The sequence below is a fragment of the Alosa sapidissima genome, chromosome 1 (assembly GCF_018492685.1).
Source record: "Alosa sapidissima isolate fAloSap1 chromosome 1, fAloSap1.pri, whole genome shotgun sequence".
Classification (NCBI taxonomy): Eukaryota; Metazoa; Chordata; class Actinopteri; order Clupeiformes; family Clupeidae; genus Alosa; species Alosa sapidissima.
This window is the reverse complement of record NC_055957.1, coordinates 54,772,816-54,800,003: the sequence shown is the minus strand read 5'-3', so window position 1 is coordinate 54,800,003 and position 27,188 is coordinate 54,772,816. Positions and strand designations below refer to the sequence as shown.

Genomic DNA, 27,188 nt, shown 5'->3' with positions numbered 1-27,188 from the left:
GCTGGAAAGAAGTAGAAAAATACATGAGGACTTACTGAAAGTTTACTTTGTCAACTTGGAAACGTGTTTCAAAAATACCTGAAGTCAACACTCTGCAACGTAGCAAATCCTTAAAGTAAAAGTGAAAAAACAGAAAGGTATCAATCAAAGGTGCTGTAAATGTATTTTTTTTGTTTCTTTGTTTTTGTAAAAATGGAAATAAGTTTTGACTTGCAATGATGCAACTCTTATAACAGTCCTCAAAATTGCTAACAGTTGCATAAAAACACACAAAAAACAGTGAACAAATCTGGAATTGTCCAGATCCAGAAAATATATATATTTAATCAAATAAAACATTTGAAACATGGCAAGTGGAATCCAGGGCCTACAGTATATCCACAAAGCATTGTAAATTACAGTTAAGTTGTTAACAACGTTTTCTCTTAAGAGCTATTCACAAAGCTGAGACAAAGATAAAAGCAAGACTCCATTGTTATGTTGCTGATGTAAATTCTCATGCACAAACTTGTTTGCAGTGACCTCAGTGATTGATTGATTGATGACATGTCTGTGCTGGTGAGTAGGCATGCATGCATTAAAATGAATACTATAATGGACAAGAATAAAGGTGACAGGCTACAAATGAAATAGTAGCCTAATGGTAATCACTACCATTGATACAATACTGTAACTCCCTAACACTTTTTAAAATCTGCACGACACATTTGCTTTGGCTAGACTGGATATAATTTACTTTGACTCATCATCGTAGGGGAGGTTTTTGGCATCATTCCTGCGTTATAATCATCAGCCAATCAAGGTGGTCACTTCAAGCAAGCTTGTGCATGAGTAATGACTTCAGCCATAACAACGGAGCTCTTCTCTTATCTTAGGAGTTGTAATTTTTTCCTTACTAAGAGTAGGTCTGATGGGTTTTGTGAATAGGTTTTAAGAGAAAACTCCTAGCTAAAAACTTTTAGTGTGATTTAGGAGTACTCCTAGTAGAAAGATAAAATGCTTCATAAATACGGCCCCAGACAGTCATGATGGGGTGGTTACCTAGAGATGCTATCACTTTGAAGTCCAGCGCAATTTACATTGGTCTCAAGGAGATAATGTCATACTATAGTTAAAGGTGCTCTAAGAGATGTCATACGTTGTTTAGGCTAAAACATTTGTCACTTATAGCAAACATCACCTCACCAACCGCTAGCTGCCTGTCCTGAATACACTAAAAAAAATGCAATCTCTGTGGACAACCCAGGCTCCAAAAACAGCCACAAAACAACTTGGGCAAACATTGCCCATAAAAACATAACAAACAGTTCCAGCAAATCACCAACGAGATGCATGTTTAGGAGAGTTTCATTTGCACGGGAGGGAGGGGGAGGAAGCTAGCTGTTTTGTTTGAACGTCAACAGAAGTGACGTTACCTAGCATCACTTAGAGCGCCTTTAATTTGAAAAACAGTGAATTTTTTAAATGAACACAGTCAACCTAGTCAAAGCCGTGTCTAAGCCATCATCTTCAGATATTTTACATGTGACAATTTGCCTCATCACACAGAATGGCTTGTCATATTGGCTTGTCATGTTGAGTTGTCATATTACATTATCAAACTAATAAAAAAAACATGAATGAATTGTGAACATCATTTTTCATGTCCAACCATAATGTTTCATACATATCCCTCTACATTTATTGGCACCCCTGGTGAAGTTGAGTATGTAGTTGAACATGTATTAACTATAGAAAAATATCATTTGGCAATTTATTTGTATAAAAGATTCATCTTTCAGAATATGAATTGGTTATACAAATAAAAATAGATAAAATATAAAATGCTGGATATTTTTTATAATCAAACAAAAACAACACAGGTCCCTTTCCCCAAAAACACATAAACAATCTAGGTTTATTTACAAAGGAGGGAGAAGGGGCCTACAGCACCTGCACAAGCAACTGATGTGCTGGCCAGGCCCAGAAGTGTTGCTGAAGTCCAGCTTGCACTTAAACATATAATAACGCCCTTCCAGGCTGCCCAAGAGGCAGCCACACTGCATGTGGATTGGGCTCTCAAACGTTTGGGTGGAGGCACACCCAGGGGGGACCTACACAATCAGACAGGTCAGGAATGGGACTGAGAACCTGTGGGTGAAAATGTGAGCGCCATCTTCTTCCACCATGGGTCTGTCCTTGGGGTCCAGGTGCTGGGGTGGGGGAGGGAACAGAAACTCGGAGCGAGGTGGAGCCGGTGTGGATTCCAACTTGTGCGCCAATCGCTGGTGTGGGTTCTGTGCGTCATGCTCACGGCTGGCTGTGCAGTGGGTGCCGGCTAGGGGTGAGCGAATGGAGACACCTCAAAGCGTTCTTGGAGCACAGAGACTTTTTTCTCAGGAGACTGGAGTAGAGGTCTGCGCGGGACTGATTTTTCAGTCCCGCTCCCGCCCGCTCCCATAATATTCTGTCCCGCTCCCGCATTGTAGAATTCTGGGGTATTCTTACTGTATTCTGATGTGTTCATATGTTACATCTGTGTGTAGTATACAACAGGGAGAGGTCCATATTATTGTACACAACTGTGCCTTAGGCCTGTGTACCAGCAGGAAGGTCATACAGGCCGATGTTTAGGAACATCCGAGGAACATCGGTGATAACATGGGCCGAGGGAGACAGCATGTCTGCCTATTCAGGCTAGTATCTCCATCTGGCCAGGGCCGGGTTGTGTACACTGCTTGGCACTTGCCACGTTGGCATGATTGACGTTTGTATATTTTAGTATAACAGGCTTTGTCTTAGGTTTTGACACGGAGACGGATCGAGGAAGCGACCCGAGGAGCATCTTCTGTCGGAAGGCTCAGCAGCCGCTTCTAATAACAACCACAACTGTTAGACTCTGCCCAGTTTTACTGTTTGAGACTTAGCCTGTGTTCTGTTATTCATTGTTGTACCATCTACAATAAATCATCATCTAATCGCCGATCCTGATCCCGCCGTCAAGCTTTATTGACCATCTTCAATACAGACATTAGAACTAAAACACAACGCAACAACCAGAGAATCCAACAGCATTAATGTGTCATTTTTAGTCCCGCTCCCGCCCGCATTTGTAATATGATGTCCCGCTCCCGCCCGCTAAAGCCCGCATGCAGGAGGGATAGCCTATTCAGTTTTTCTTTCTGTCTCACGAAAGGAGCACACACACCTGAGAAAGACTCCAGATGTCAGTTTCTTGGTTCTGAATTTAGGCTAACAACTGAAGTAGGCTTAGTCTGGTGCCCTCTTCCTCTGTCATGCTTTCGATTTTTGAGTTTTGACAATGAGCAGCAGGAACAAATTGAACCCACGTAAACGACAATATAGGCTATAGGCCTGCTATCCGTCAGTTATGCTTAAACTCCGTTTTTTAATGCTGCCTAACAGAACATCCAGCTGAACTATAGTTATGAACAGTACTTTAATAATTTCCATATTTAATTTTACGCACATATTTAATTTGCGGGAGTGCAGTGAATCATCAGTTTGTCATGCACCCGCGAACGCACCTCTCTCATCCCGCCCACTCCCGCAAAGAGCTTTCAAAAGTTGTCCCGCGCCGCACTCTTTTGCGTCGGGACCCGCCTACCGCGGGAGTGCAGACCTCTAGAGTGGAGTGTCGAGCAGAGGCATCTTCTCCCTGTCAGGGAGGTTGGATAGGATGAGCCACAGGTGCTGGGACTGGGCTATTAGGAAACCCAGTGCATGGCCCTGCATTACCACCGAGACCTTGATGGTGTGAGGCGAGAGGTCAAATGTCTTCCACAGCTCTGTGAGAGTTTCAGCTGACACTGAGGCTTCTGACCGATGAAGTAGCTCCCCACAGAAAACCTGTAGGAGGGCTGCTGCATAGAGGGCCCGGCAGGACTGCCCCATGTACACATTCTCTGCCAGAGCAGTGATTATTCTATGAGGGAGGAAAGAATGCTCGGGCGTAGACTTGCAGACCATAGCTCACAAGAACAGCATTGGAGGTTCTGTCACTGCGCAGTGTCTGCGGTGATCAGACAGACAGAGAAGCGCCAGGTCGTGATCCGCTCTGAGGCAGGCTACACACCCATCTTGCAATCCACGACCAGGATGGTCTTGAAACATGAGGCCAGGCACCTTTGGCTATCCTTTTATCCTTTGGCTTTTTAGTCTCGAAAAATACTTTTTTGGTAGGGTTTGGTATTCACTGGTACCACTGATGGTAAGATCCAGCTGTTGTGGGCAGTAGCTTGCTCGGCTGGTATGAAGTTTCATTCTGAGCATTGATTTGAAGATCTTCGAATCGCTATAGAGGAAAGAGAGGATGACTTTCTCTCAATGTGTATTTATATAGGGGGACTGCAAAAAATACCTAAGAAAAGTTGTTGGAGGTTGAGATCAATGAATTCACCTGAAGATGACTTCCCATTGATAAACGGTGGTTGAACTCGACTGAAAGACAACAGCTCTTAGTCTGCCTCTATGACGTCCCATAAAGTTGAAGAATGCAAAGCAGGGGGTTTGAGACCTTTTCTCCCCAGATTGTTCAGATCCCTAGGTCCTCTCTTGGGCATTGTGCTTTTTAGCTCACACCACTGGTTTTATATGCCGTTCAGATCAGGGAAATGAGATAACCATTGTAGAAGCTTGATTTTGTATTCAGTAAACCATTTTTGTGTTAATTTTGACATTTTGGATCCCTGACCTGCTGGATGATCCAATCATGACCTCCTCATGACCACCACCTTAACAACACCAATAACATTGATTATTACACGGCTCTTCAGAGTGCTGCAGAAAGTTCCATTCACATGAATGGGCCTTCCCAACGTTCGGGCCTATGTTAAATCTATATAAATCACCGGCAAAGTATATAATCACCGCTGTCAATGGCAACGGGTTGATTAACGTCTTTCATATCCCTCCGCAAGAATTCCGTTCGCTTATTGCAATGGAATTTCATTGAAAGGGAAAGTAAGCTAGTAAGACGTTGCCACGCAACACCTGAAACTGTCAAGTTCTATCTGTGTGGCGAACTATTTATTTTGTCAGCGGAAGACACGAAACGGTAGCAAAATCATTTTTAAAGATTCATTGTGTTAGGTTTCTTTTCTCGTTTTGGCAAGTAGCCGTGTAATAAGCGGGATAATGTATTGTCCGCCGGTAATTATCAGAAAATAAGTCCCTTCAGGTCGAAGCAAAACCCCTCCGCTGCGCGTCAGGGTTCTGTTCTCCCTGTCGGGACTTATTTACTGATAATTACCGGCGGACAATACATTATCCCTTACATATTGTCTAAATAGTCTAGGGACTATATTTTGGCGATCTACAGTAAAACGCATGGTCACTGGCGAATAGCTTAAACAAATTTCGGTGTGTGTCCAGTCCACATTGGGGGGAGTTTTGTTATCAAATGTCGGCGCCTAGCCTACACGCATTTGCACTCATCTATTATTTGAACTCATTGGCAAAGTGAAACTAACTTCACTGTGTACACAATGTAAAAACAGTAAACGCCAAGAAAAGAACCTGTTTTCCGCCATGCGCCAGGGCTAAAATAGGGGCCAATGAGTGTCACAACTTACTCATCTTTCTCCTCAACTGCCTGATTTCTATCTCCTGACTCCTGTGTTGGATTTCTTAAAGAAACAAGTCTCTAAATTACTGACCAATAGTTGATATTATTTGACAATAGGATATGTTTGGGCCTGTCTCATACACCATTAACAAGCATTAACAAGCTGCTTGTTAACACTTACAAGCTGCATGTTAACTGTTAACAAATATGCTTGTAAGTAACTTAAAAGGCTGCTTATTAGCACTTACACACTGCATGTTAACAGTTAGTTAATGTTATTAAAGGATAACAACAATTGTTAACTGCTTATTATGCACTGTTAATACCTAATAAGCACATGTTATTCTAAAGCGTTATTTATCTTCTCATCTTCTGCTGGCTTTCTAAAACATTAACTTTGTTCCAGCCTTTGTTCAGGTCAGGTCAGGTCAAGTCAAGTCAAGTCAAGTCAAGTCAACTTTATTTATATAGCGCATTTTGTACACAGAGGTCATTCAATGTGCTTTATATAAACAAGAGCAAACATGAATAGCTGATAAAAGCATAGAAGGGCAATAGTCAAAGAATAGTTTAAAAAGTAAAAAATAATAATAATGATCATAATAAAAAGAAAACATAAAATGCACAAGGTAAAAACATTTAAAAATAAAGAATAATTAATAAGCAAAAAAACTAAGGCAAAAGTAGTAAAAATTTAATAAAAGTAATAAAAGACAACGTAGAATAATCAAGGCGGATTCAGAATTTGTAACTCAGCGCAGTTAGTAGAAAGCATCTGAGAGATTCCTAAAGGCCCTGGAAAGCTTATTAATGTGTATGGTATCATGAAGCCCAAGAAAAACACTTTCAATGAAAATCTGTCAATCTCTGCCATGACACTAAAAGTGGGTCATGATTGGATCCTTCATCAGGTCAATGAACAATGAACTGATTATTCATCAGGTCAAGGCTACATGCATTAGCCTATAGGTCATTTATGCACCTCCAACATTGAACCCACATCTCCATAAAAATTAAAATCCATATTTTTGCCATGTTTTAAATCCCCAAATCAACATTAACAATATTCATTAACAAAAAAAAATTCTACCCTGTTTACTCTTCTTTTTCTACCGTTGGCTTTTTCTTTCTCTACGCACATAGGAAGGTTGGTCAATTGTCAACTGACCAGTGATGTACCCTAGTAGTAGCATTTCCAATTCAGGGGAGTAAGACTGCCGGGGATTGGACAATACAAAAAAGGAAAAATCAAGGCACCCTTTTTAAATAGTTAAAAAGCCTTATTTTCATGGCTTGGTAATTTGAAAACTTCAAAACACTGACACAGGAAGTCAAACATGATGAAAGCTTGATTCTGAAACATGTCAGAGTTTTAAAAGTTGAAAAGTGTTTCTTTTTCTTGTTTTGGATATTCAGTGTTATATTCCCATTCAAAGAGCATCTCAAATACAGCGTTTGAGTCTAGGAAGCATTTTATGAGATTTCAGTAAATAAAAAATGTGTTGATTTGCAAGGTTTATTATGATATGGGCATCCTGGTGAAGCAGCGAGTTGTCTTTGTGAACTAGACAACTTCATGAAGAGATGATGTAGTAATATCAGGTTGTTTAGTGAATTTCTTTCTGTGTGGAACTAGACAACAAACATGTAAAAGAGGCACATACTTGATCTGTTGGAGTGTAGTCACTTTGTCTTACAGCATCAATTCTGTCCAGAAAGCTGTAGAGGGAGAAAAAAAAGAGTAAAATGGTCACTTCATGGGCCTGTCCATTTTACTCCAAATAGCACAGAAAAACTACCACTTGTATCATGCACATTTGATCCTCAATGTCATGATCATGTTGTGCACATAATTTTCAGCAAAATTACATTTTCAGTGAGACAACAACCATGACCACTAGATGGCAATAAAGTTTGAATATTGTTCTACAAATGTTTTGAGACAAGCATCAATGGAGCCTGTGCAACCCAAACAGAAACAAAATACACATACAACAGAAACAAACACAATGAAGGGTCTTCCGTCCGTTTTAGATGTATAAAACAATGACTATTTTTGTCATTTTCTTGAATTTTGTTTATCCCCCTTAAGCTTCTTTTTGTTTTTAAATTCCAAATCTCCCTACAGGAGGATACAAACAAAGTTAAAAAGGAATGGGAAAGTCTGTAATGGTAAACACTGCCAGTCCATGGGTATTCCAATAACATAGATTATAGTGACAAGCAAGGCCAACTTAACTAAAAGTATGTGGTAAATCTGCTAATAGGAGAGTCTCCTGGCTTCATTTCACAAGGTGTATTAAGCCACTTACTCTGAGTTAACTAAGCCAGGTGTATCACCAATTCAACAAGTTCTAGAAATACTCCCCAGAGATCCTGCTCAAATTGCCTTGTTGGCAAAGTCACAAACATTTCCCCTTGGTTGAACATTGTTTGCTTCCACCCTTTCCATAGTAACGGTCATGTTGACAACGCATGTACTGTAGATGTACAAGGCAAAAATGCAAGTTATTTCTTTGATTTTCTGATTTTTTGACACTCGGGAGAACATCTTTTCATTCACAGTGTGTCTATACAGTATATAGGTCAAATACACAAACATAAAAGTTATTCAAATAAAGCGAAAGACATGGTCAACCAAGTTCTCAGCTTAACATTTGGATTACACACAAGGAACATAGATATATAGATATACTTTATTCATCCCCATAGGGAAATTACAGTGTTCCAGCAACCATACAAATACAGCATTCAGATTTACATACACACATACACACATACTGTATACACACACACGCATTACAGCCCTAGTATGTATGTGTGCCGGTATGTATGTACTGTATGTGTGTGTGGTCCGTGTACTTTTGCGTTCATTCATTATTCTATTCTGGAAGTGAAATTGAAAATGGAAAAACAAGTGGTGAACTTTTTGAAGTTCTATATTCACTTGAAAATGATGTCGTATTTTGATCTATTCCAGGGATTAGAAAGACAATGTTGACTTAATGAATGGATAATGTGAAATGCAAAACGTAATAAAGAAAAATAAATGTCATTCTAACCGTGTTATCTGGACAGTAGGCTAGGCTACCTAGGTCTGAACTAGATAGACGTAGAAACGAAGCCGGTTTTCACTAGTTTGAAGTGAAAACTATGAATGAAGTTTAATTCTGGGTGCTGTAAACATTGCCAAGAAATAGTGTAAGATGTGATCTGATCTGTAGATACAGACAGAATACAGACAGATAGTGAGATCAAAATTAATTTTCAACTCTTCAAAGGACATCATAACACCATCTGAAAAAATGATCCATCAATGGTCCCTTTTCTTTCCCACTCCTTATTTTTACTCAACATTTATTCAAGTATGGCCATTAATTTAATTTGAACAGTGTATGCAAGAGTTTTGTTATGTCACAAGAAAATTGTATAATAGGGTTCTCAACATTTTTAGGATGTTTAAGGTTGAACCACATTGATTTAAGGGCTATTTTAGATTTGCTTATAAAAGGTATTTTGGTTTCTATATATTCCCAAGATGTTAATTCTGTGTTATTGTAAGCCCATTTTAAAGGGTATCTTGCATTTATAGCTTTATAGTATTTTTCTAAATTTGGAAGGCTCCCCAAGCCAAAGCCAATCTAAATTACTATTATACATCTATCTATATTTTGGCAATATGGCACAAGTGAGAGTGAGGTTGGTAAAGAATATACCAAGCTGTGGTTAGGCATTTTGGTCTTTGCCTCCATACGCTTATTTACAGAATAGTTTATACAACAATGTCTGTACAATTACAATACAGCTTTTAATGGCTTGCAGCAGCCACTGTTGCACACATTTCAGTGTTATGTCAACTTTTATTTAATTCTCGGAAATTAATTGAGGGTAGCCCTCCTTTTCAGTGATGCCGGGTTTACAATCACAATGAAATAGTACACATTTGTAGTGAAATGTAAATACACCAGTAAATCAGGAAAAGCACGCTTTTCTACCAATAATTTCGACGAATAATACGTTATTGTTGCTTTTTTAAATAGAAGGTCTAGCCTAATCTGAAATGTTGCTGATTCTATATCACAACAGTTTTAGTATGGGCATTATAGCAAAATGCTGACTTTCCAAGCTCAGAATTAATAAGGGACCATAGGGACCAGAATTCCAGTCAAGCATGGGTGAAGTTGAAGTTCAAGTTACTTATTTGTCACATACATTTATGCAAAGTAGGATATGTAGTCTATGCATGTAGTCTATGCTGGTTGCTAGGGTAATTTAGATGGTTGCTAGGGTGTTGCTAGGGTAATCATAGTGGGAACTATGCAATATGCAATAAAAAGTGATTGCTTTGTTGGTTGCTAGGGTACTTGAGATGGTTGCTAGGGTGTTGCTAGGGTAATCATAGTGGTTACTATGCTGTAAAAAGTGGTTGCTATGTTGGTTGCTAGAGGATTCATGTTGGTTGCAGTAATCAAGGTGGTTGCTAGGTTGACATTATGGATGAGACCCCCTATGGTGGGTCTCATCACCAAGGGCGACGAGACTCAATACAGGTTGGAGGTCGACCATCTGACCACGTGGTGCAGGGACAACAACCTCCTGCTGAACGTCAGCAAGACCAAAGAGATTGTTGTTGACTTCCGGAGAGGTCACACCCAACACCTGCCACTGACCATCGACGGTGCTGTGGTGGAGAGAGCGAGCAGCACCAAATTCCTGGGGGTGCACATCAGTGAAGACCTCTCCTGGACCACCAACACTGCATCACTGGCGAAGAGAGCTCAGCGCCGCCTGTACTTCCTGCGGAAACTCAGGCGAGCAAGTGCTCCACCAGCCATCATGACCACATTCTACCGAGGCACCATTGAGAGCATCCTCTCCAGCTGTATCGCTGTGTGGGGCGGAAGCTGCACTGAATACAACAGGAAAGCCCTGCAGCGCATAGTGAACACAGCTGGAAGGATCATTGGTGCTTCACTCCCCTCCCTGAAGGACATTTACACCACCCACCTCACCCGCAAGGCGACCAAAATTGTGAGTGATGCAAGTCACCCCGCTCACAATCTGTTTGATCTACTGCCCTCTGGGAAGAGGTACAGAAGCCTGCGCTCCCGCACTACCAGACTCACCAACAGCTTCATACACCAAGCTGTAAGGATGCTGAACTCTCTCCCTCCTCTCCCCCCTCCACCCTCAGCTACATAACATCCTGGACATTGGACCCACAATGGCCGCCTGCACTACTCCACTTGCACACTTGCACACTTGTACACTTGTACACTTTACAACTTGGTGTTGTTGTCCTGAAAACACAACACTTCTGCTGCTCTTACATAACTTGCACCACTATGCCACTTTCTTTATTACTTAGGTCAAACAGAACTACCCAAGCCTTTTATTGGCCTGACTTTGCACTAGTATTTTATTGACTGTCCATGCACAATTTCAACCAATTTTTGCTGCTCTTATTTTTTCATTATTATATGTGCCCTCTTATTTACTTATTTACTTACTTTTTTGTTTACTTGAATGTTATGTCTGTCTGTGGACTTAAATTGGTAAAATATGTCTTGTCTTCACCGTGGGATAGTGAGAAACGTAATTTCGATCTCTTTGTATGTCTGGAACATGTGAAGAAATTGACAATAAAGCTGACTTTGACTTTGAAGTGGTTGCTAGGTTGTTACTAGGGTACTTGAGATGGTTGCTAAGGTGTTGCTAAGGTAAACATAGTGGTTACTTAGCTATATAAAGTGGTTACTATGCTGGTCGCTAGGGTAATCATTTTGGTTGCAAGGTGGTTGCCATTTTGGTTGCCATCTGCAGGAGATCTACAAGAAAAGACTATGTACCAGGGCCCAAAGTATTGTAAAGGACTCCTCACATCCTGATCATGGACTTTTCAAAAGACTGAGGTCAGGCAAACATCTCTGCTACAAGACCAGAACAGAGAGACTGAGGAGGAGCTTCTATCCTCAAGCAATCTGTATCCTGAACAAGACTATATAAACAACCTTTTTTTTTACACACTTGCACATGTTTTTGCATTTTCATGCACTGTATTTCCTTGTCCTCACTAGCTAGTTAGCATCATTAGCATTGTTAGCATTTTAGCAATAATAGTAATAATTAGCTTTTATTACAGTGCATAAAAATGCACTGTACTGTTCTTCCTAGGCAACAACTTCTACTTCTTATTATTATTCCGCTTACCACTTTTTCCGTACGCTATTTCTCTTGAACAGTCCCTCTAGGCGCCACGGTCGAGTTTACTCGACAAGATGCGGTACTGAATAAAACGGCCGATTTATATTTCGTTCGACCTCCACTAGATGGCAGACATGTCATACGTCATCCCCGAGTCCAAAAAAGGTCATGCTTTAAACAAAACTTTCGTGCTACAGCGCATTGAATCAGTGCGTGCAATACCGGAACTAGTGTGCGTGTGAGCCACTTTATCAGAGCGATATTGTCAACGTCAGCGAGTATTTGCATTAGATTATCGTCTAATGGCATCAAAAAAGTTTACCCGAAATTAAGTGTTGGGTCTTCTATTCGCGGACCCTGATTCTGAAAGGGAATATCTGCCTTCAGAAAATGACGGTGATTCGTTTAGTGAGGCTTCAGATGCGTCCCTGCCTTGCAATGATGCAGCTGGACAAAGTGAGAGTTTAGCTTACACCAAGCACAAACGTTGAATCGTTTGCCCAATGTCAGTGGTGGGAATAATGTTTAACGGGGTTGGAGTGTTCATCGGGAACAGGGTTTTAAGTGGTGTGGCGAACGAGGCTGGAGGTAATGTCCATGTAGCGCTAGCTTCTGTCTTCTGACCGTGTGCTTCTCCGCAATCGCGGTGACAGTAACGTGGTGGAGCTTTTGTCTAATGCCACTGGGTATGTTAGACGAGGTCGAAGTGCTCATAGGATAGTTAGGGGGGAATGTAGAGGCAGTGTGGGGAGTCGCAATGAGAATGACAGTAGGCCTAGTCCGAGCTGCGCAAATTCTCTCCACTCAGCGCGCGCGCGAGGCAGATCTGGCCATGCTGCTCGCAGCAGGAGCAGAGGTGATGACACGGGGCAGGGGAGCCATTAGGCTAGGCATAGTCTATCACAAGATGATGGGAATGCCGGCCCTGTATGGATAGGGATAGGGAGTCATTATCTCTACAGCAAAAGGCCTGCTACATAAAAAAAAAAAATTGTCAGCCATTTATTAGTAATGATTTACACTGTTGATTTGCTACCTATTTCCTTGACCATTTAGGACATACACTAGGCCTATGTGTTTGGGCCTTTTTTTTTTGTGTGTTCATGTCCTTGTGATGTGTGTGTCTTTGTCAGCTAAGAAAAAAAAAAACAAACAAAAAAACATCAACAAAAAGAAAAAAAATACTAATATTGTCTCTTGTCTTGTCTCGTCATCTCACTCCTGATCTGTGCCTTGCCGTGGCAAGTGAGCTTTTGAACTAAACAGGTCTTGTCTACTTGTGTTTGTGTGTCATCTCAATAATATATATGTGCACCATACATGGAATCAGAGTGCCTACTGTATGTAGTAAATGGAAAATCTCTACAGCAAAAGGCCAGCCTACCGCTACATGCATTTGGTTTGTTTCTGCCATTTATTAGTAATGATTTATACAGTTTGTTTACTACTTACTATTTACCTGAGCATTCAGTATTGTGCAATATAGCATACAGAAGGTGAGGGACATTTTGGGGGAAAAGAAGTGGTGCATTTTATCATTCAAACATGCAACTTTTCATTAAAATTCTATAATCCAAGATGGCCGCCACCATATGACGTCATAATATGCAAATTAGATATAAACATTTAATCTCTACATAAACTTTGGGTCATCCTTAATATTTCTCTAATTTACAGAAAGTCTCTATCTCTTATCACTTTTAAGATATAGCCTTTTGAAATGAAGATGTGAAAATCGAACGTTTCGAAAAAAAAAATCTGGCGCCTGGGAAAATCTGGGTTAACTTAGAAACTTCATTCAAACTTTGTAACGTAGGTTTTCAAACGGACCAAGCTGCTATGTCTTTTTAACTTTGAAACTTTTATACTTTCTAAACTATAAAAGAAAAACTTTTTAAAAATCCCCATAGACTTAACATTGCCGATTGTGACATCATAATACGGCCGTTAAGCAATTAGAATACTATGGCAGGTGTTCAGGCCACCTGGATCAACTGCCAGTCTCAGGCTTTAAGCATACAAACTGGCCCTATTAAGACTACACATCCTGTTCAACTGCTTCCTCTGCCAAAAACTGTTTCAAAATAAAAGTCCTCACTACAATTTTTCACTGTTAAACAATTTAACCCTTTAAACTACTGAACTTTTTAACTGTTTTAAACTGTTTTATACTGAACATTGTAACTGTTACTTGTCATCAACTATGACTCCTACCCACTGTAGCTAGTTAGCATAGTTAGCATGTTAACATTGCTAACATAGCCACCATGTCTATCCTAGCATCACCGTAGTAACCATCTCTGTATTATCTGTTTTAACTATTCATGATATTTTACATCACAACTTTAGCATTTTCATGCACTGGTAATTCCTTGGAATTGCATTTCTAGTTATTACAGTGCATGAAAATGCACTGTACTGTTCTTCCAAATCTTTTTATTATTATTATTCTTCTAACGCAGTTAATGCAGCTTCAACCATTTAACGTAGAAACTTCATTCAAACTATGTTACGTAGGTCTTACTTACAGTAGGACATCTGGGCTTTGTATTTTTCATCTTTCTAACTTTTATACATTTTAAACTATTAATGAAAAACTATTAAAATTTCCCCATAGACTTAACATGGCCTTTATGACAGCACAGCCAGGCCACCTGGATCAGCTGTCAGTTTCTCAGGCTTTAAGCATACAGTCTCATTCTATTAAGACTACACATTCTGTTCAACTATTTCCTCTGTCCACAACTGTTTCAAAATAAAAGTCCTCGCTACAATAATTCTCTATTAAATCATTTAACCAGTACAACTATCTACCTATTTAACTTTTCAGTCATTCCAACTATCTTCCTAGTTCAGTCATTCCAACTATATTAAACCTCATCTACCTAGCAAATAATCTAACCTTTTAAACTATCCACCTATTTAACTGTTCAGTCATTCCAACTATATTAATGTTTTAATTTTGGAAATTTGCCTGCCTCTCGTAGGCGTTCTCTCGTAGGAGGACGCACTAGCCCATTATTAATACGCTATTCTAGAATTAATCATTCAAAACATAAATGAAAATTCCAAGAGATTCCGCCCCGTAACTCATTTTTTTTCATGGGTTTTTACCTTTTCAAGAATTAATGCGACTCTAACCGCTTAACGTACAGACATGTTGAAATAACCGTTCTGAAGGTCTGGAGTGGGGCAAGAGAGTTATTATTTCAGATTTTTTATAAAGTTTATACTTTTTGAGAAATAGGGGATTAAAAATGTTAAAAAGCTCAATTTTCCCCCTTAGATTTCAAAGGCTGTGATTTCATAATGGCCTAAAGGCAGCTGCGCTTGTTAAGCTCCCAGAGTAGTTCCCGGGCTAATTAGAACACTGACACAGGTGTCACCTGTGAAATCAACTGTCTAAAACTACACATCCTGTTTAAGTGTTTCCCGTGTGTCAAAATAAAAGTCACAGCCATATCTCATGCTTTGCGCATTATATCTCCAGAATGGTTTGACGCATGTGCTTCAAATTTGGTACAAGTGTTTGTATGACTCAAAGATGAAGTGAGTTGATGTTGGAGGTCAAAGGTCAATGGTCAAGTCAATGAACACTCTGAGTGCGATATCTCAAGAATGCCTTGACATACATGCCTGACATTTGGTATGAGTATTTGTATGGATTCAAAGATGAAGTGAATTGATGTTGGAGGTCAAAAGTCAAATGTCAAGGTCAAAAACACCTTGAGTGTTATATCTCAAGAACGCCTTGACACACAAGGTCTTTTGGTACGAGGGTTTGTATGAACTCAAAGATTAAGTGATTTAATGTTTTTTTTCCCCAGGAATTTCCCCACCAACATTAAGCCAGCAACTTTCCATCCACTATTGTAATTCCTCTGGCATTACATTCTAGTTATTATTATAACCTTTTCTTTTTACCTTTTCAAGAATTAATGCGACTCTAACCGCTTAATGTACAGACATGTTGAAACAACCGTTCTGAAGGTCTGGAGTGGGGCAAGAGAGTTATTTTTTCAGATTTTTTAAAAAGTTTATACTTTTTGAGAAATAAGGGATTTCCCCCATAGACTTCAATGGCTGTGATGTCATAATGGCCTAAAGGCAGCTGTGCTTGTTAAGCTCCCAGAGTAGTTCCCGGGCTAATTAGAACACTGGCACAGGTGTCACCTGTGAATCAACTGTCTCAGCTTCTAATGCATACAATCTGGTGCTCCCTAAAACTACACATCCTATTTAAGTGTTTAAGGTTAAGTGTCAAAATAAAAGTCACAGCCATATCTCATGCGTTGCGCATTATATCTCCAGAACGGTTTGACGCATATGCTTCAAATTTGGTACAAGTGTTTGTATGGACTCAAAGATGAAGTGAGTTGATGTTGGAGGTCAAAGGTCAAAGGTCAAGTCAATGAACACTCTGAGTGCAATGTCTCAAGAATTCCTTGACATACATGCCTGAAATTTGGTATGAGTATTTGAATGGATTCAAAGATGAAGTGAATTGATGTTGGATGTCAAAGGTCAAAAACACCTTGAGTGTTATATCTCAAGAACGCCTTGACACACAAGGTCTTTTGGTACGAGGGTTTGTATGAACTCAAAGATTAAGTGATTTAATGTTTTTTTCTAGGAATTTCCCCACCAACTTTAGCAGCTTTCCATCCACTATTGTAATTCCTCTGGCATTACATTCTAGTTTTTATTTAATATCTCAAAAAGTAAAAATCACAGAAATATGAAAATCATAGCAGACAAATTGGATTGAAGAGCTACGCTAAGAGCTAGCCAAGTTTCTACGATAAGTGTTTCAAGTCAAATTATAGCCGTAATAATAATAATAATAATAATAATAATAATAATAAAAATAAAAAGAAGCCACCAGATTACAGTACAGTGCATTGCTTTGCAATACCAATATCTGTAATAACTAGAAATGCAATTCTACACTTAGTTATATTAAGTAGCATCAAACAAATACAACTCCTTTGAATACTATGCTATCACTGTGACAGCTCTGGTAAAAATCTATGTGATTGTCATTTACGGTCCACCAGGACAATTGGGTGTTTTTCTTTCTTTTCTTCCAGTTGTTGTGTTCCTTAAATGTCTGTATATAAAGTCACATAATCACAACACATACTAAGAACATACTATAGTCCACATCAACGGGGCCTAAGCATTTGTTAGCCTAAGCATTTGTTAGCGAAACACACACACACATATATATATATATATATGCTTTATATGCTATACAACGAAGATGAATGACTGATTCTTTTCTATAATTGTGTTATATGTTCTTTTCTATATTTCTAAATAAAGCTTATTATTATCATCATTATTATTATGTTATTATTATTTGTTATTATTATTATTATTATTATTATTATTATTATTATTATTATTATTGTTACCGTATTTTCCGGACTATAAGTCGCTCTGGAGTATAAGTCGCATTAGTCAAAAAATGCGTCATGAACAGGAAAAAAACATATATAAGTCGCACTGGACTATAAGTCGCATTTATTTAGAAATGTATTTCACAAAATCAAAAAACCAAAAACAGAGACTATGTAACTGGACTATTGAGGCCAAAAAGATTAATGTTAATGAAGACGAAGGAGTGAAGGCAGCCAAGTGGAGGGCCGGAAGGTCTAATTGTAAAGCAAAAGATTCACCAAAATAAAATGCCATGTGGTACATCAAAATTTAGCTAAAATGTGGACAATACAATGCAATCAAGCATTTTGGGCAATGTGGAGTCACAAGCTGGCAGCAGATTAAATGTTCATGAGAGAGAAAAAGATGGTTTTAAAAGGACGTGACCGAAGCAAGCCAGGCATAGACCTATAGGCCCGAAGGTAATTGTAAAGCAATTTACAAAAGATTCACTGAACAAAAATGCTGATATAGTACATGAAAATTTAGCTAAAAATGTGGAGAATGCAATGCAATCAAGCATTTTGGGCAATGTGGAGTCACAAGCTGGCAGCAGATTAAATGCTCACGAGAGATAAATAGACGGTTTTAAAAGGACGTGACCAAAGTGCAAACCAGGCGATCGGCCTATAGGCCCGACAGTAATTGTAAAGCAATTTACAAAAGATTCACTGAACATAAATGTTGATGTGGTACATGAATAATTTAGCTACAAATATAGAGAATGCAATGCAATCAAGCAATTTGGGCGATGTGGAGTGAGAAGTCGGCAGCAGATTAAATGCCCACGAGAGAGAAAAAGATGCAGTTTTAAAAAGAAGTGCACAGACCAATAGGACGTGCAGACCAAAGCTGCAGCAAGCAGGTGATATTTAAAAATGTATTTCACAAAATCCAAAACCAAGAACAGACAGATGTAACTGGATACATAGAGGCCAAAAATATTGAGAATGTTAATGAAGACGAAGGAGTGAATAGCGGCAAGAGGCGAGCCAAAGGCTGCTGACGAGTGCCCGCGCTAATTTTAAAGCAATTTACAAAAGATTCACTGAACAAAAATGCTGATGTGGTACATGAAAATGTAGCTAAAAATGTGGAGAATGCAATGCAAGAATATATTGGCACAAGCTGGCAGCAGAAAAAATACTCGGCTGGCCACCTCCAAGAGAGCGAGAGAAAAAAATATGCGCATTTAAAACCAGGGCCTAAATTTCAGCGCGGGATTGCGGGTATTGCGCATAAGTTAATAAGTATTGAGCATAATAATAAAAGTCCCACAACTCCATCATAATGAGAGAAATTTCCACACATGTTACAGCGATGTCTGATAACTTTAATCTAATAATGGAGCGGCCTGAAAGCGTGACTATTGACTGGACAGACCAACTCTGACTTCAATTGAACCCCATGCACACACACGCGCGCGCAGGACCACTTTGCGGGTGCCTCCCTCTCTCACCGCTGAAGTCAAATTATAGCCTAGGTGCTTCTATCAACCGCGATCGACAGGAAAGGAAAACAAACGTTTAGCGATCAGGAACCGTCAGGAATATTGCGAACACAGAAGCATGACAGCCTATAACGCGAGAGAACATGGATGTGCTCTCCATTTGAGGAACGTTATAATCGATTGCGGACGTAAACAGACAGATACAGACACGGAGCGCATAGTAGGCCTACTTTCACTTTCTAGTGTGCATATTCATTATGTGAAAGATAATTAGGGGCAAAACAGTGATCAAGTATTAGCCTACATGGCAGTGAGTTTTGTTTTAAAATGTTTTCATGCATCTCTAGATAACGGGTGAGGAATGTATAGGAGACAGACTATCGTAAATTCTCAAATTATGGGTCTTTTATTTAGGCTGCGCAAAGCACAGCACCTTTATTTGGGGCATGGCTTGTAATGTTTGATATTGCTAAATATCGGGACTGATGACCACTGAAATCTGTGGGGTATTTGATGGTTCATGAAAGGGTTTCCATCCGCTTATTGCGAGATAAGGCATCCGCTTTCATTTATCCATGGAAGTGTGTTGTGCTGACATGGAAACCTTATTCCGTATAGCCAAAGAGGTCTACGATAGCCTAAATTTAGTTATTTTTTTAATTCTGCATGGTTTACTTTTTTATAAAATTCGTAGGCTGATGCCTGGCAGCAACAATTGTGTTTAAATGTAGGTTACTGCTTCAGCCTCTGGCAAGCTCAGAAGGGGGCGGCATGCAACTGGTAGCTTGAGAGCAACGTGTTGGAGACTCGTGGTGTAAGACAATGACTTTTCATTGGCAACAATATTAAACCAACCAACAATATAAAATATTAAGAAGAGCTCTTTTATGAGTTAAATTGAAACAAAATTATTACTGGCCTTTATTTGTCCGAATCTGAGGCCCGGCTATAAATAGAATCCCGGCCATAATTTGAGGCTTTAGGTATGCATGTGTGCTTCAGGCATAGCCTACCTAATCTCTGACTGAAAGTGCACAGAACTTGTGCATTTGAGAGCGCTCTCTCGCGGCTAGACAGTTATGTTTCATGTAGGGTTCATGTCAGTTAATATGAATTAACATTTAAAAACATGTTCAATTATATATTTTTTTCATATGTAAGTCGCACCTGACTATAAGTCGCAGGGCCAGCCAAACTATGAAAAAAAGTGTGACTTATAGTCCGGAAAATACAGTATTATTATTATTATTATTATTATTATCATCATCATTATTATTATATGATGATCTGGGCACCCTGCTCTCCTCCATACCTGAGAATGTGGACTTCTTGTCTTTCATACATTCCTTTGAACTTCAACGGGTCCACACTCCTCCAACTCATAATGCAGGCAGAGAGCTTGATCTCATTCTTGCTCGAAACTGGGACACAGACACCATAACAGTTACTCCTCTGCACCACTCCAACCACTTTTTTATACAGTTCAATGTGTGCCTCACAGAACAGCCCTCTGTTCCTCCACCCATGGTCTCTTTTTGACGTAACCTCCACAACCTCTGTCCTGTCCATTTCTCCTCTCTAGTAGCCTCTGCTCTCCTACCGTCTCTTCCACTCTTACCTCTCTTGAGGTAAATGATGTAACAGAGTCTCTCTGCTCTACACTAAGCTTCTGTCTGGATAGCCTGTGCTCTCTATCCCCCAGACCTGCTCGTCCTAACCAGTCACATCCATGCTTGAATAATACCCTACGAACTCTACGCACTGGCCTCGGAGCTGCTGAGAGGAAATGGCAAAAAACTAATACACCTACTGATCTTTCAAGCTACTAGTGGTTACAGTCATCCTTCTCATCCAGCGTCACTGCTTTTTACAATGATAAGATCCACAGTACCACTGACACCTGAAAACTCTTTTCCACCTTCAAAACTCTACTCTATCCTCCCTCTCCTCTACAAGCTACCAGCCTCTTACATATTCACTTCTTGACTTTTCTCACTGACAAGGCAGCAGCCATTAGTAGTCACTTCTCTGAACCAATCACTCACAACCTACCTCTCCAGGCTAAGGGCTATGATATGGTCCCGCGTCTGCGTCCCGCGCACGCGGGAGTGCGTGACGAGAATTGCGTCATTTTTACGGCATGCGTCACGTTTTTGAGTCGACCGAAAGTTAAGACCGCGCGTCACTTTGACGCGTAGACTGCGCATGTGTGAAACGGAACTGCTGTAAACACTCCCCTCCCCCAGTAGGTGGACCACATAGAAGAACAACACTTAAAACCTAGAAACAAACCTAGACAAACCTAGACAGAAGAAGACTTGTTTGGTTACCATAACGATGATAGAGCAGAGCGCCTGTCCTCGCACAGCTTGCCTGGCTATCGAGTTAAGTGAAACACCATGACATGGAGTTAACTTCAACTGATGTTAAGCCACAATCCACAGATACATGTATGCCTCATGTATGTGTCAAAAATGACGCACGTCTTCGACTTGCGCAAATGTGACGGAGGAGCATTTCCTGGGTGCAACATTTCCTGGGTGCAACATTTCCTTCATTCACCTCTATTACCGAGAGTGAGGTGTCTAAACGTGTAACATGTAGCTGCCCTACTATATGTCCACTAGACCCTATTCCTACCAACCTACTCCAAGACATAGCTCCCACGATCACACCAGCAGTCACACATGTAATTAACACCTCATTGGCTTTTGATACATTTCCAACTGCTTTACAACTGGCTCAGGTAACGCTGCTGCTTAAAAAGCCTTCTCTTGCACCCACCCTGGTGGAGAACTATTGCCCGGTCTCACTCCTACCTTTTCTCTCTAAGGCTTTAGAAAGGGCAGCTTCCAAACAAATCACAGAATTTCTTTCACAGAATGACCTCCTTGATCCTAGCTAATCTGGGTTCAAAAGTGGTCACTTCACTGAAACAGCTCTGTTGTCTGTAACTGAAGCCTTAAAATCTGCCAGAGCAGCAACTCAGTCACAGTATCCTACCTCACCGGGCATTTTGTTCAATGTGTCATGGCTAGGACATAAGTCCGCATCTCATTGCCTTGCCACAGGGGTGCCCCAAGGCTCAGTGCTGGGGCCCATTCTTTTTACTGTGTACACTACCTCATTGGGCCAAATCATCCCCTCATATGGCTTCTCATATCACTGCTACGCAGATGATACACAACTTTATCTGTCCTTCGTGCCTGATGTTGATGCGGATCTCAAACTGTCTCTCTGATATATCTGCTTGGATGAAAGAACATCACGTCCAGCTAAACCTCTCTAAGACTCAACTACTGGTCTTCCCAGCCAAACAAACTATACATTAACATCAAAACTAAAACCGTTTCTCACCTACCAAGATGGCAAGAAACCTAGGTGTCATGATTCATGATTGATGACCAGTTAACCTTTTCTGCCTCAGTCGTGTCACTTCACATTATTCAATATAAGGACAATCAGACCATACCTAACCCAACATGTCACCTCTTCATTGGCCTTCCAGCTTCTGTGGTGAAACCGCTACAGATGGTCCAGAATGTTGCAGCCTATCTGGTTTTCAATTAACAAAAAAGGGCACGTTGAGCTGTTGAGCTCCACTGGCTTCCTTTAGCTGCCCGCATTAAATTCAAATCACTAATGCTTGCATAAAAAAGAAAGTGATTGCTGGGTCTGCACCCTCTTACTGCATCATCATCATCATCATCATCATCAACCATTGTTTATTCAGGGGAAATTGACTGAGCATTAAGCTCTTTTACAGCAATGCTCTGAGTTTACAAACAAAGTCTAACAAAAACAAGGTGCTCGCCAGCGTACCCGTAACCCAGCACACTTTTTAAAAATAATTATCATCAATAATAATAATAATTGAAATTGGTGACTCTTACGTCACTGAGCAAAAGGGTGTGGTGACCCCCTAGTGTGACCACCACATAGGCTATTACGTGTCTATTTTGTTGATTGTTGTCATTAGTTAGGCTACATACAGCGGCAGAAAACTCACACGCCTCTCCTTGTCCCGCTCTCACTCTCACACACACACACACACACACACAACGTAGACTCCCCTCCGTAGCCTAGGCTACTTGAATCAGAACAATCCAAGATTGTTGCAGCACAGAATGACAGTTCAGCTCAGTGTTCACACAATGTTAGCAGCATTATCAACACCACAGCGCAAATTAAGTTCAATAGGCTACTCATGCAAATGAACTAGTTTGTTATTATCACCGTGCTGTTTTCGGAAGCTTTGGCCCAGAGTGCCAGACATCTAGATAATTGTTGACGATGTTTGTAGAGCCACAGTGTATTCTATGTTATACATATGGACACATACTATGACTCGTTTGAAAGGTGAGACTTTAAGCTCACAGTGGGTACAAACCGTTCATTTCTACATGCCTCTGTTCTTGAGAAATCCCAAGCTAACCAATGGCTAGTTTTCATCAAAATCCCTGTTTTTTTCCCTAGAAATGGAGATATAGCGTCTTTTATGAAATATGCGCTGTTTGAGCCTGTCACTCTTCTGACACTTACATTTCTGGGTCAAAGGACTTGTGTAAGATGAATATAGTTTTTTGTTCACAAAACCACCTTTCTACTGCTGTCGGGCTCCATAATTTCTACTGCTCTTGGCCGGTAATGTGTCGCTATCACCGACATATTCGGCACTCTGGCAAGGACGTGCCCTCTTGCAAGCACGACTTGGCCTATCACCCACTCCGCTCGGCCCGGTAAATGGTGGAGATGGAACTCCCTCCTCAGCACGGTGGTTACTGTATTTTCCGGACTATAAGTCGCTCAGGAGTATAAGTCGCATTAGTCAAAAAATGCATCATGAACAGGAAAAAAACATATAAGTCGCACTGGACTATAAGTCGCATTTGTCACAGTGTACAAAGTATAATGTTTCACGTTTGTAGTGTTTTAATGCATTTATTTGTGTCCTGTGTGCTGTGTTTTGTTTTGCTTCACGTGTGGACTTTGATATTCCCGTCACGGCTGTCCCAAATCAAACTGACAATTAACAAAGACTCCCAGACTCTCAATCGAACCTATAGGAAGGAGGCTGCTTAATTTAATGAGGGGGAACACGTGTGTGGGAGTGTTTTTTCCCCCTATATTTGCAGGATCGACAGACATAGAGGAGGTATCAAGTCAGAATTCAATTCAATTCAAGTTTATTTATATAGCACATTTCATATGGCATACACAGACTCAATGCGCTTTTAGAAAACATTATCAAATAGACATTTAAAACACATTGATAGTAAAACAAAATAAAAATAAAAAGTTAAAATGGTAATAGAAATAAAAGTTTCTGATAAAAATAATAAAAATGAAAGTCGCCACACCAACTTGGAAAGACCTTAAATTTTAACCAAAAGCTGAGGCAAATAAATGTTTTCAGTCTGTTTTTTAAAAGAATTCACTGATTGAGAAGATCTCAGTTCAGAAGGTAGGGAGTTCCAGAGTGTAGGGGCATAGTGACTAAAAGCACCATGAGCGGAACTAGTATTTATTCTCGGGATTAAGAGGAGACCTTTGCTTGAGGACCGTAGGCATCTGGCTGGAGTATATGCAGTTAACATATCAGAGATATATGATGGGGCTAAGCCATTCAATGATTTAAAAACAATAAGAAGTATTTTAAAATCAATTCTTTGTTTTACTGGGAGCCAGTGTAGTGATTTTAGTACTGGCGATATGTGATCATATCTTCTCATTCCAGTTAATACTCTGGCAGCTGCATTTTGAATTAGCTGGAGTTTGTATAGTGTTTGCTTTGTTAGTCCAGCAAAAAGAGCATTACAGTAGTCTAATCGACTTGAGATGAAAGCATGTACTCATTTTTCTGAGTCATGTTGAGAAAGGAGGCATCTAACTTTAGAAATGACTCTAAGGTAGTAAAAGGCAGTCTTTGAGATGCTTGAGATATGCTTCTGGAAGTTGAGTTCAGCATCTAAAGTTACCCCTAGATTTCTGACATCCTCACAAGAATTTACTGACAGGGAGGTTAACAGAGGATGAAACTTTTGTCTCAGGGCCTTAGGGCTTCTGCTCTTTAGATGTTGAAAAGATTGTTTAGAGACAGAAACCTGAGAAGTTGTTTATATGCAACCTTCTCAAGTATTTTGCCTAAAAATGGTAAGTTTGAGATTGGCCTATAGCTTTCACAGACAGAAGGATCCAGGTTAGTTTTTTTCAGTAGTGGGGTAACAATAGCATGCTTTAGACTGCTGGGGAAGATTCCAGACTGTAGTGAGGTGTTAACAATACCTAGGATGTCAGCAGCAATGCAGCTGAAGACCTTTTTAAAAAGCGTAGTTGGTACGGGGTCAAGAGCACAAGTAGCTGAACTAAGTTGTTCTACAGTTTCTTCCAGCTCACTCAGGCAGTGGTGGAATGTAACGAAGTACAAATACTTCGTTACTGTACTTAAGTAAATTTTCCACGTATTTGTACTTTACTTAAGTACAATTTATAGTGCATACTTTTGACTTTTACTTCGTTACATTTTACAGCAATTATCTGTACTTTTACTCTGCTACATTTCTACAACACCATCGTTCCTTTTTACAATACATTTTATGATCAGTTTTTTTTTTCTCTCTGACAAACACATTTGTTTTACCGGGGGGTTGCTTCCAAAGATTCTGGAGCGCTACGTGCATTCTTAGAAACATAAGCTTCTAGTCTAGACCAGGCAAAACGTGAGCTTGTAACCATCTGCATTCGGTAGGCTATATTCACCAGACCCATGGCTACACTGTACATGCAACTGTGTTCTGTGCCTTTCTCTGTCTGTTATCTGCAGCGTTAGGGCCTCCTCTCCGATGAGATTGCTATCCGCGGATCAGCGAAGTTACAGGCTATGCCCATGCTTCTGTCACACGTCTGATCATTTGCGGCACAAATGAATGGTAGACTATTAATGAACCGGTGGCCGGAAAAAACGTAACATTTTCCAGATTAGGAAATATTCCTTAATTGTGTGTGATTAAATAAAGATGCATAGCCTACAATTGGGGGGTATAACGTGAGCGCTCATTCAATGTCTATGCGTCTGCGCTAGTGAAACTGAACTTAATCATAAAGACACCTTTCTCATCAACTTTTCTGTTCAATCAGCATAATTGGCATTACGATCCACCCGACGTTTCCCTTGTCTATCCCGTTAAACTTCAGGCTCTCGTGTTTTGCTGAATGATATCACTCAGCAGATCACCCTAGTAGATAACCAGAATTACAGTCTCTAGAATTGTAGGTCAGAATGTAAACTGGGCCACAGATGGTAAGCACAATTGCATTAACTTAAAACTATCTAATCGAGTATAACCTAAAACTAGCTTAATTAAAATGCCACAGCCCATACTGATTTTTCCTTTTAGAATATAGATATTAAGAGAGTAAATCATTATGCAAATACTTTTACTTTTAAAAGTACATTTAAAAGCAGGTACTTTTTACTTTTACTTAAGTAGGGTTGTCATTGTGGTACTTTTACTTTTACTAAAGTAAATATTTCTCTGTGTATTTGTACTTTTACTTAAGTACTGAGGTTCAGTACTTCCTCCACCACTGCACTCAGGTATATAGGAGTAAAACTGCACAGAGTGCCAGTGGGCCTTAATTCACTGGGAGATGTATTGCTAAAATCAACAGATGTTATATTATCCCTAATAGTTGTGATTTTTTCATTAAAATAAGTTGCAAATTCATTACACTTTTCATGCAAGCGGAGTTCTGAAGGAATCATTCGAGGGGGATTGACAAGCCTATCAATGGTATTAAATAATATTTTTGAGTTGTTCGAATGTTCCGCAATGAGGTGAGAGAAGTACTGCTGTCGGGACATTTTCATTTCTTTATTATATTGACACAGCTGGTTCTTGAAATGAATGAAGTCAGCCTGCAATTTGGTTTTACGCCATTTGCGTTCGGCTTTGTGCCAAGTTCTTTTTAATGCTTTAACCCTCTCAGCATTCCTCCAGGGTGCTTTGCCTTTGCTAGAAGTAGACCTGATTCTCATTGGTGCAATATTATCCATAATATTTGTTAAAGACGAGTTGAAGTACTCAACTAACTTGTTGCAGCAAGAATAGGGTGAATTCAAGTCAGAGACAGAATTAATAGAAAAGTCAGGATAGGAATTAGAATTAAAATTAAGGGCAGGGCTCAGGTCCGAGAGTGGCCTAATGTTGGTGTAAGCAGTAATAAACTTGTCAACTGTGTTTTCCCGAATGTTGCATCTTGTAATTATTTTTGAATCTTGAGTAGTCTTAGTAATCCAAGCAACATTAAAAAATATACAGTGGTGATCTGAGATACCAACATCTAGGGTACCTACAATGGTAATGTCAAGACCTTTAGAGATGACAAGATCTAGAGTGTGACCTTGATTGTGAGTAGGTACAGAAATGTGTTGGACAAACTCAAACATTGAAGTCAGTAAACTGACTAGCATAGCAATCTGTGGTAATATCAACATGAATATTAAAATCACCCGATATAAGAATA

General features: G+C 39.9%; 1 protein-coding gene across 8 annotated transcripts in view; it reads right to left on the bottom strand.

Moving 5' to 3' along the window:
• The window catches only part of LOC121723629 (guanine nucleotide-binding protein G(olf) subunit alpha), a 178,815-nt gene that overhangs the window by 10,935 nt on the left and 140,692 nt on the right, over positions 1 to 27,188 (bottom strand). For 6 of the 8 annotated variants that reach the window (XM_042109491.1, XM_042109512.1, XM_042109499.1 and 3 more), the window contains 2 exons: positions 7,231 to 7,285; positions 36 to 109 (listed from right to left, as the gene is read on the bottom strand). In XM_042109491.1, the coding sequence (XP_041965425.1) occupies positions 36 to 109; positions 7,231 to 7,285 (129 nt within the window). Of the gene's footprint in view, positions 1 to 35; positions 110 to 7,230; positions 7,286 to 15,694; positions 15,727 to 19,974; positions 19,994 to 27,188 lie in introns of those variants that run through there. The other 2 variants (XM_042109544.1, XM_042109552.1) reach the window with 2 other exon arrangements.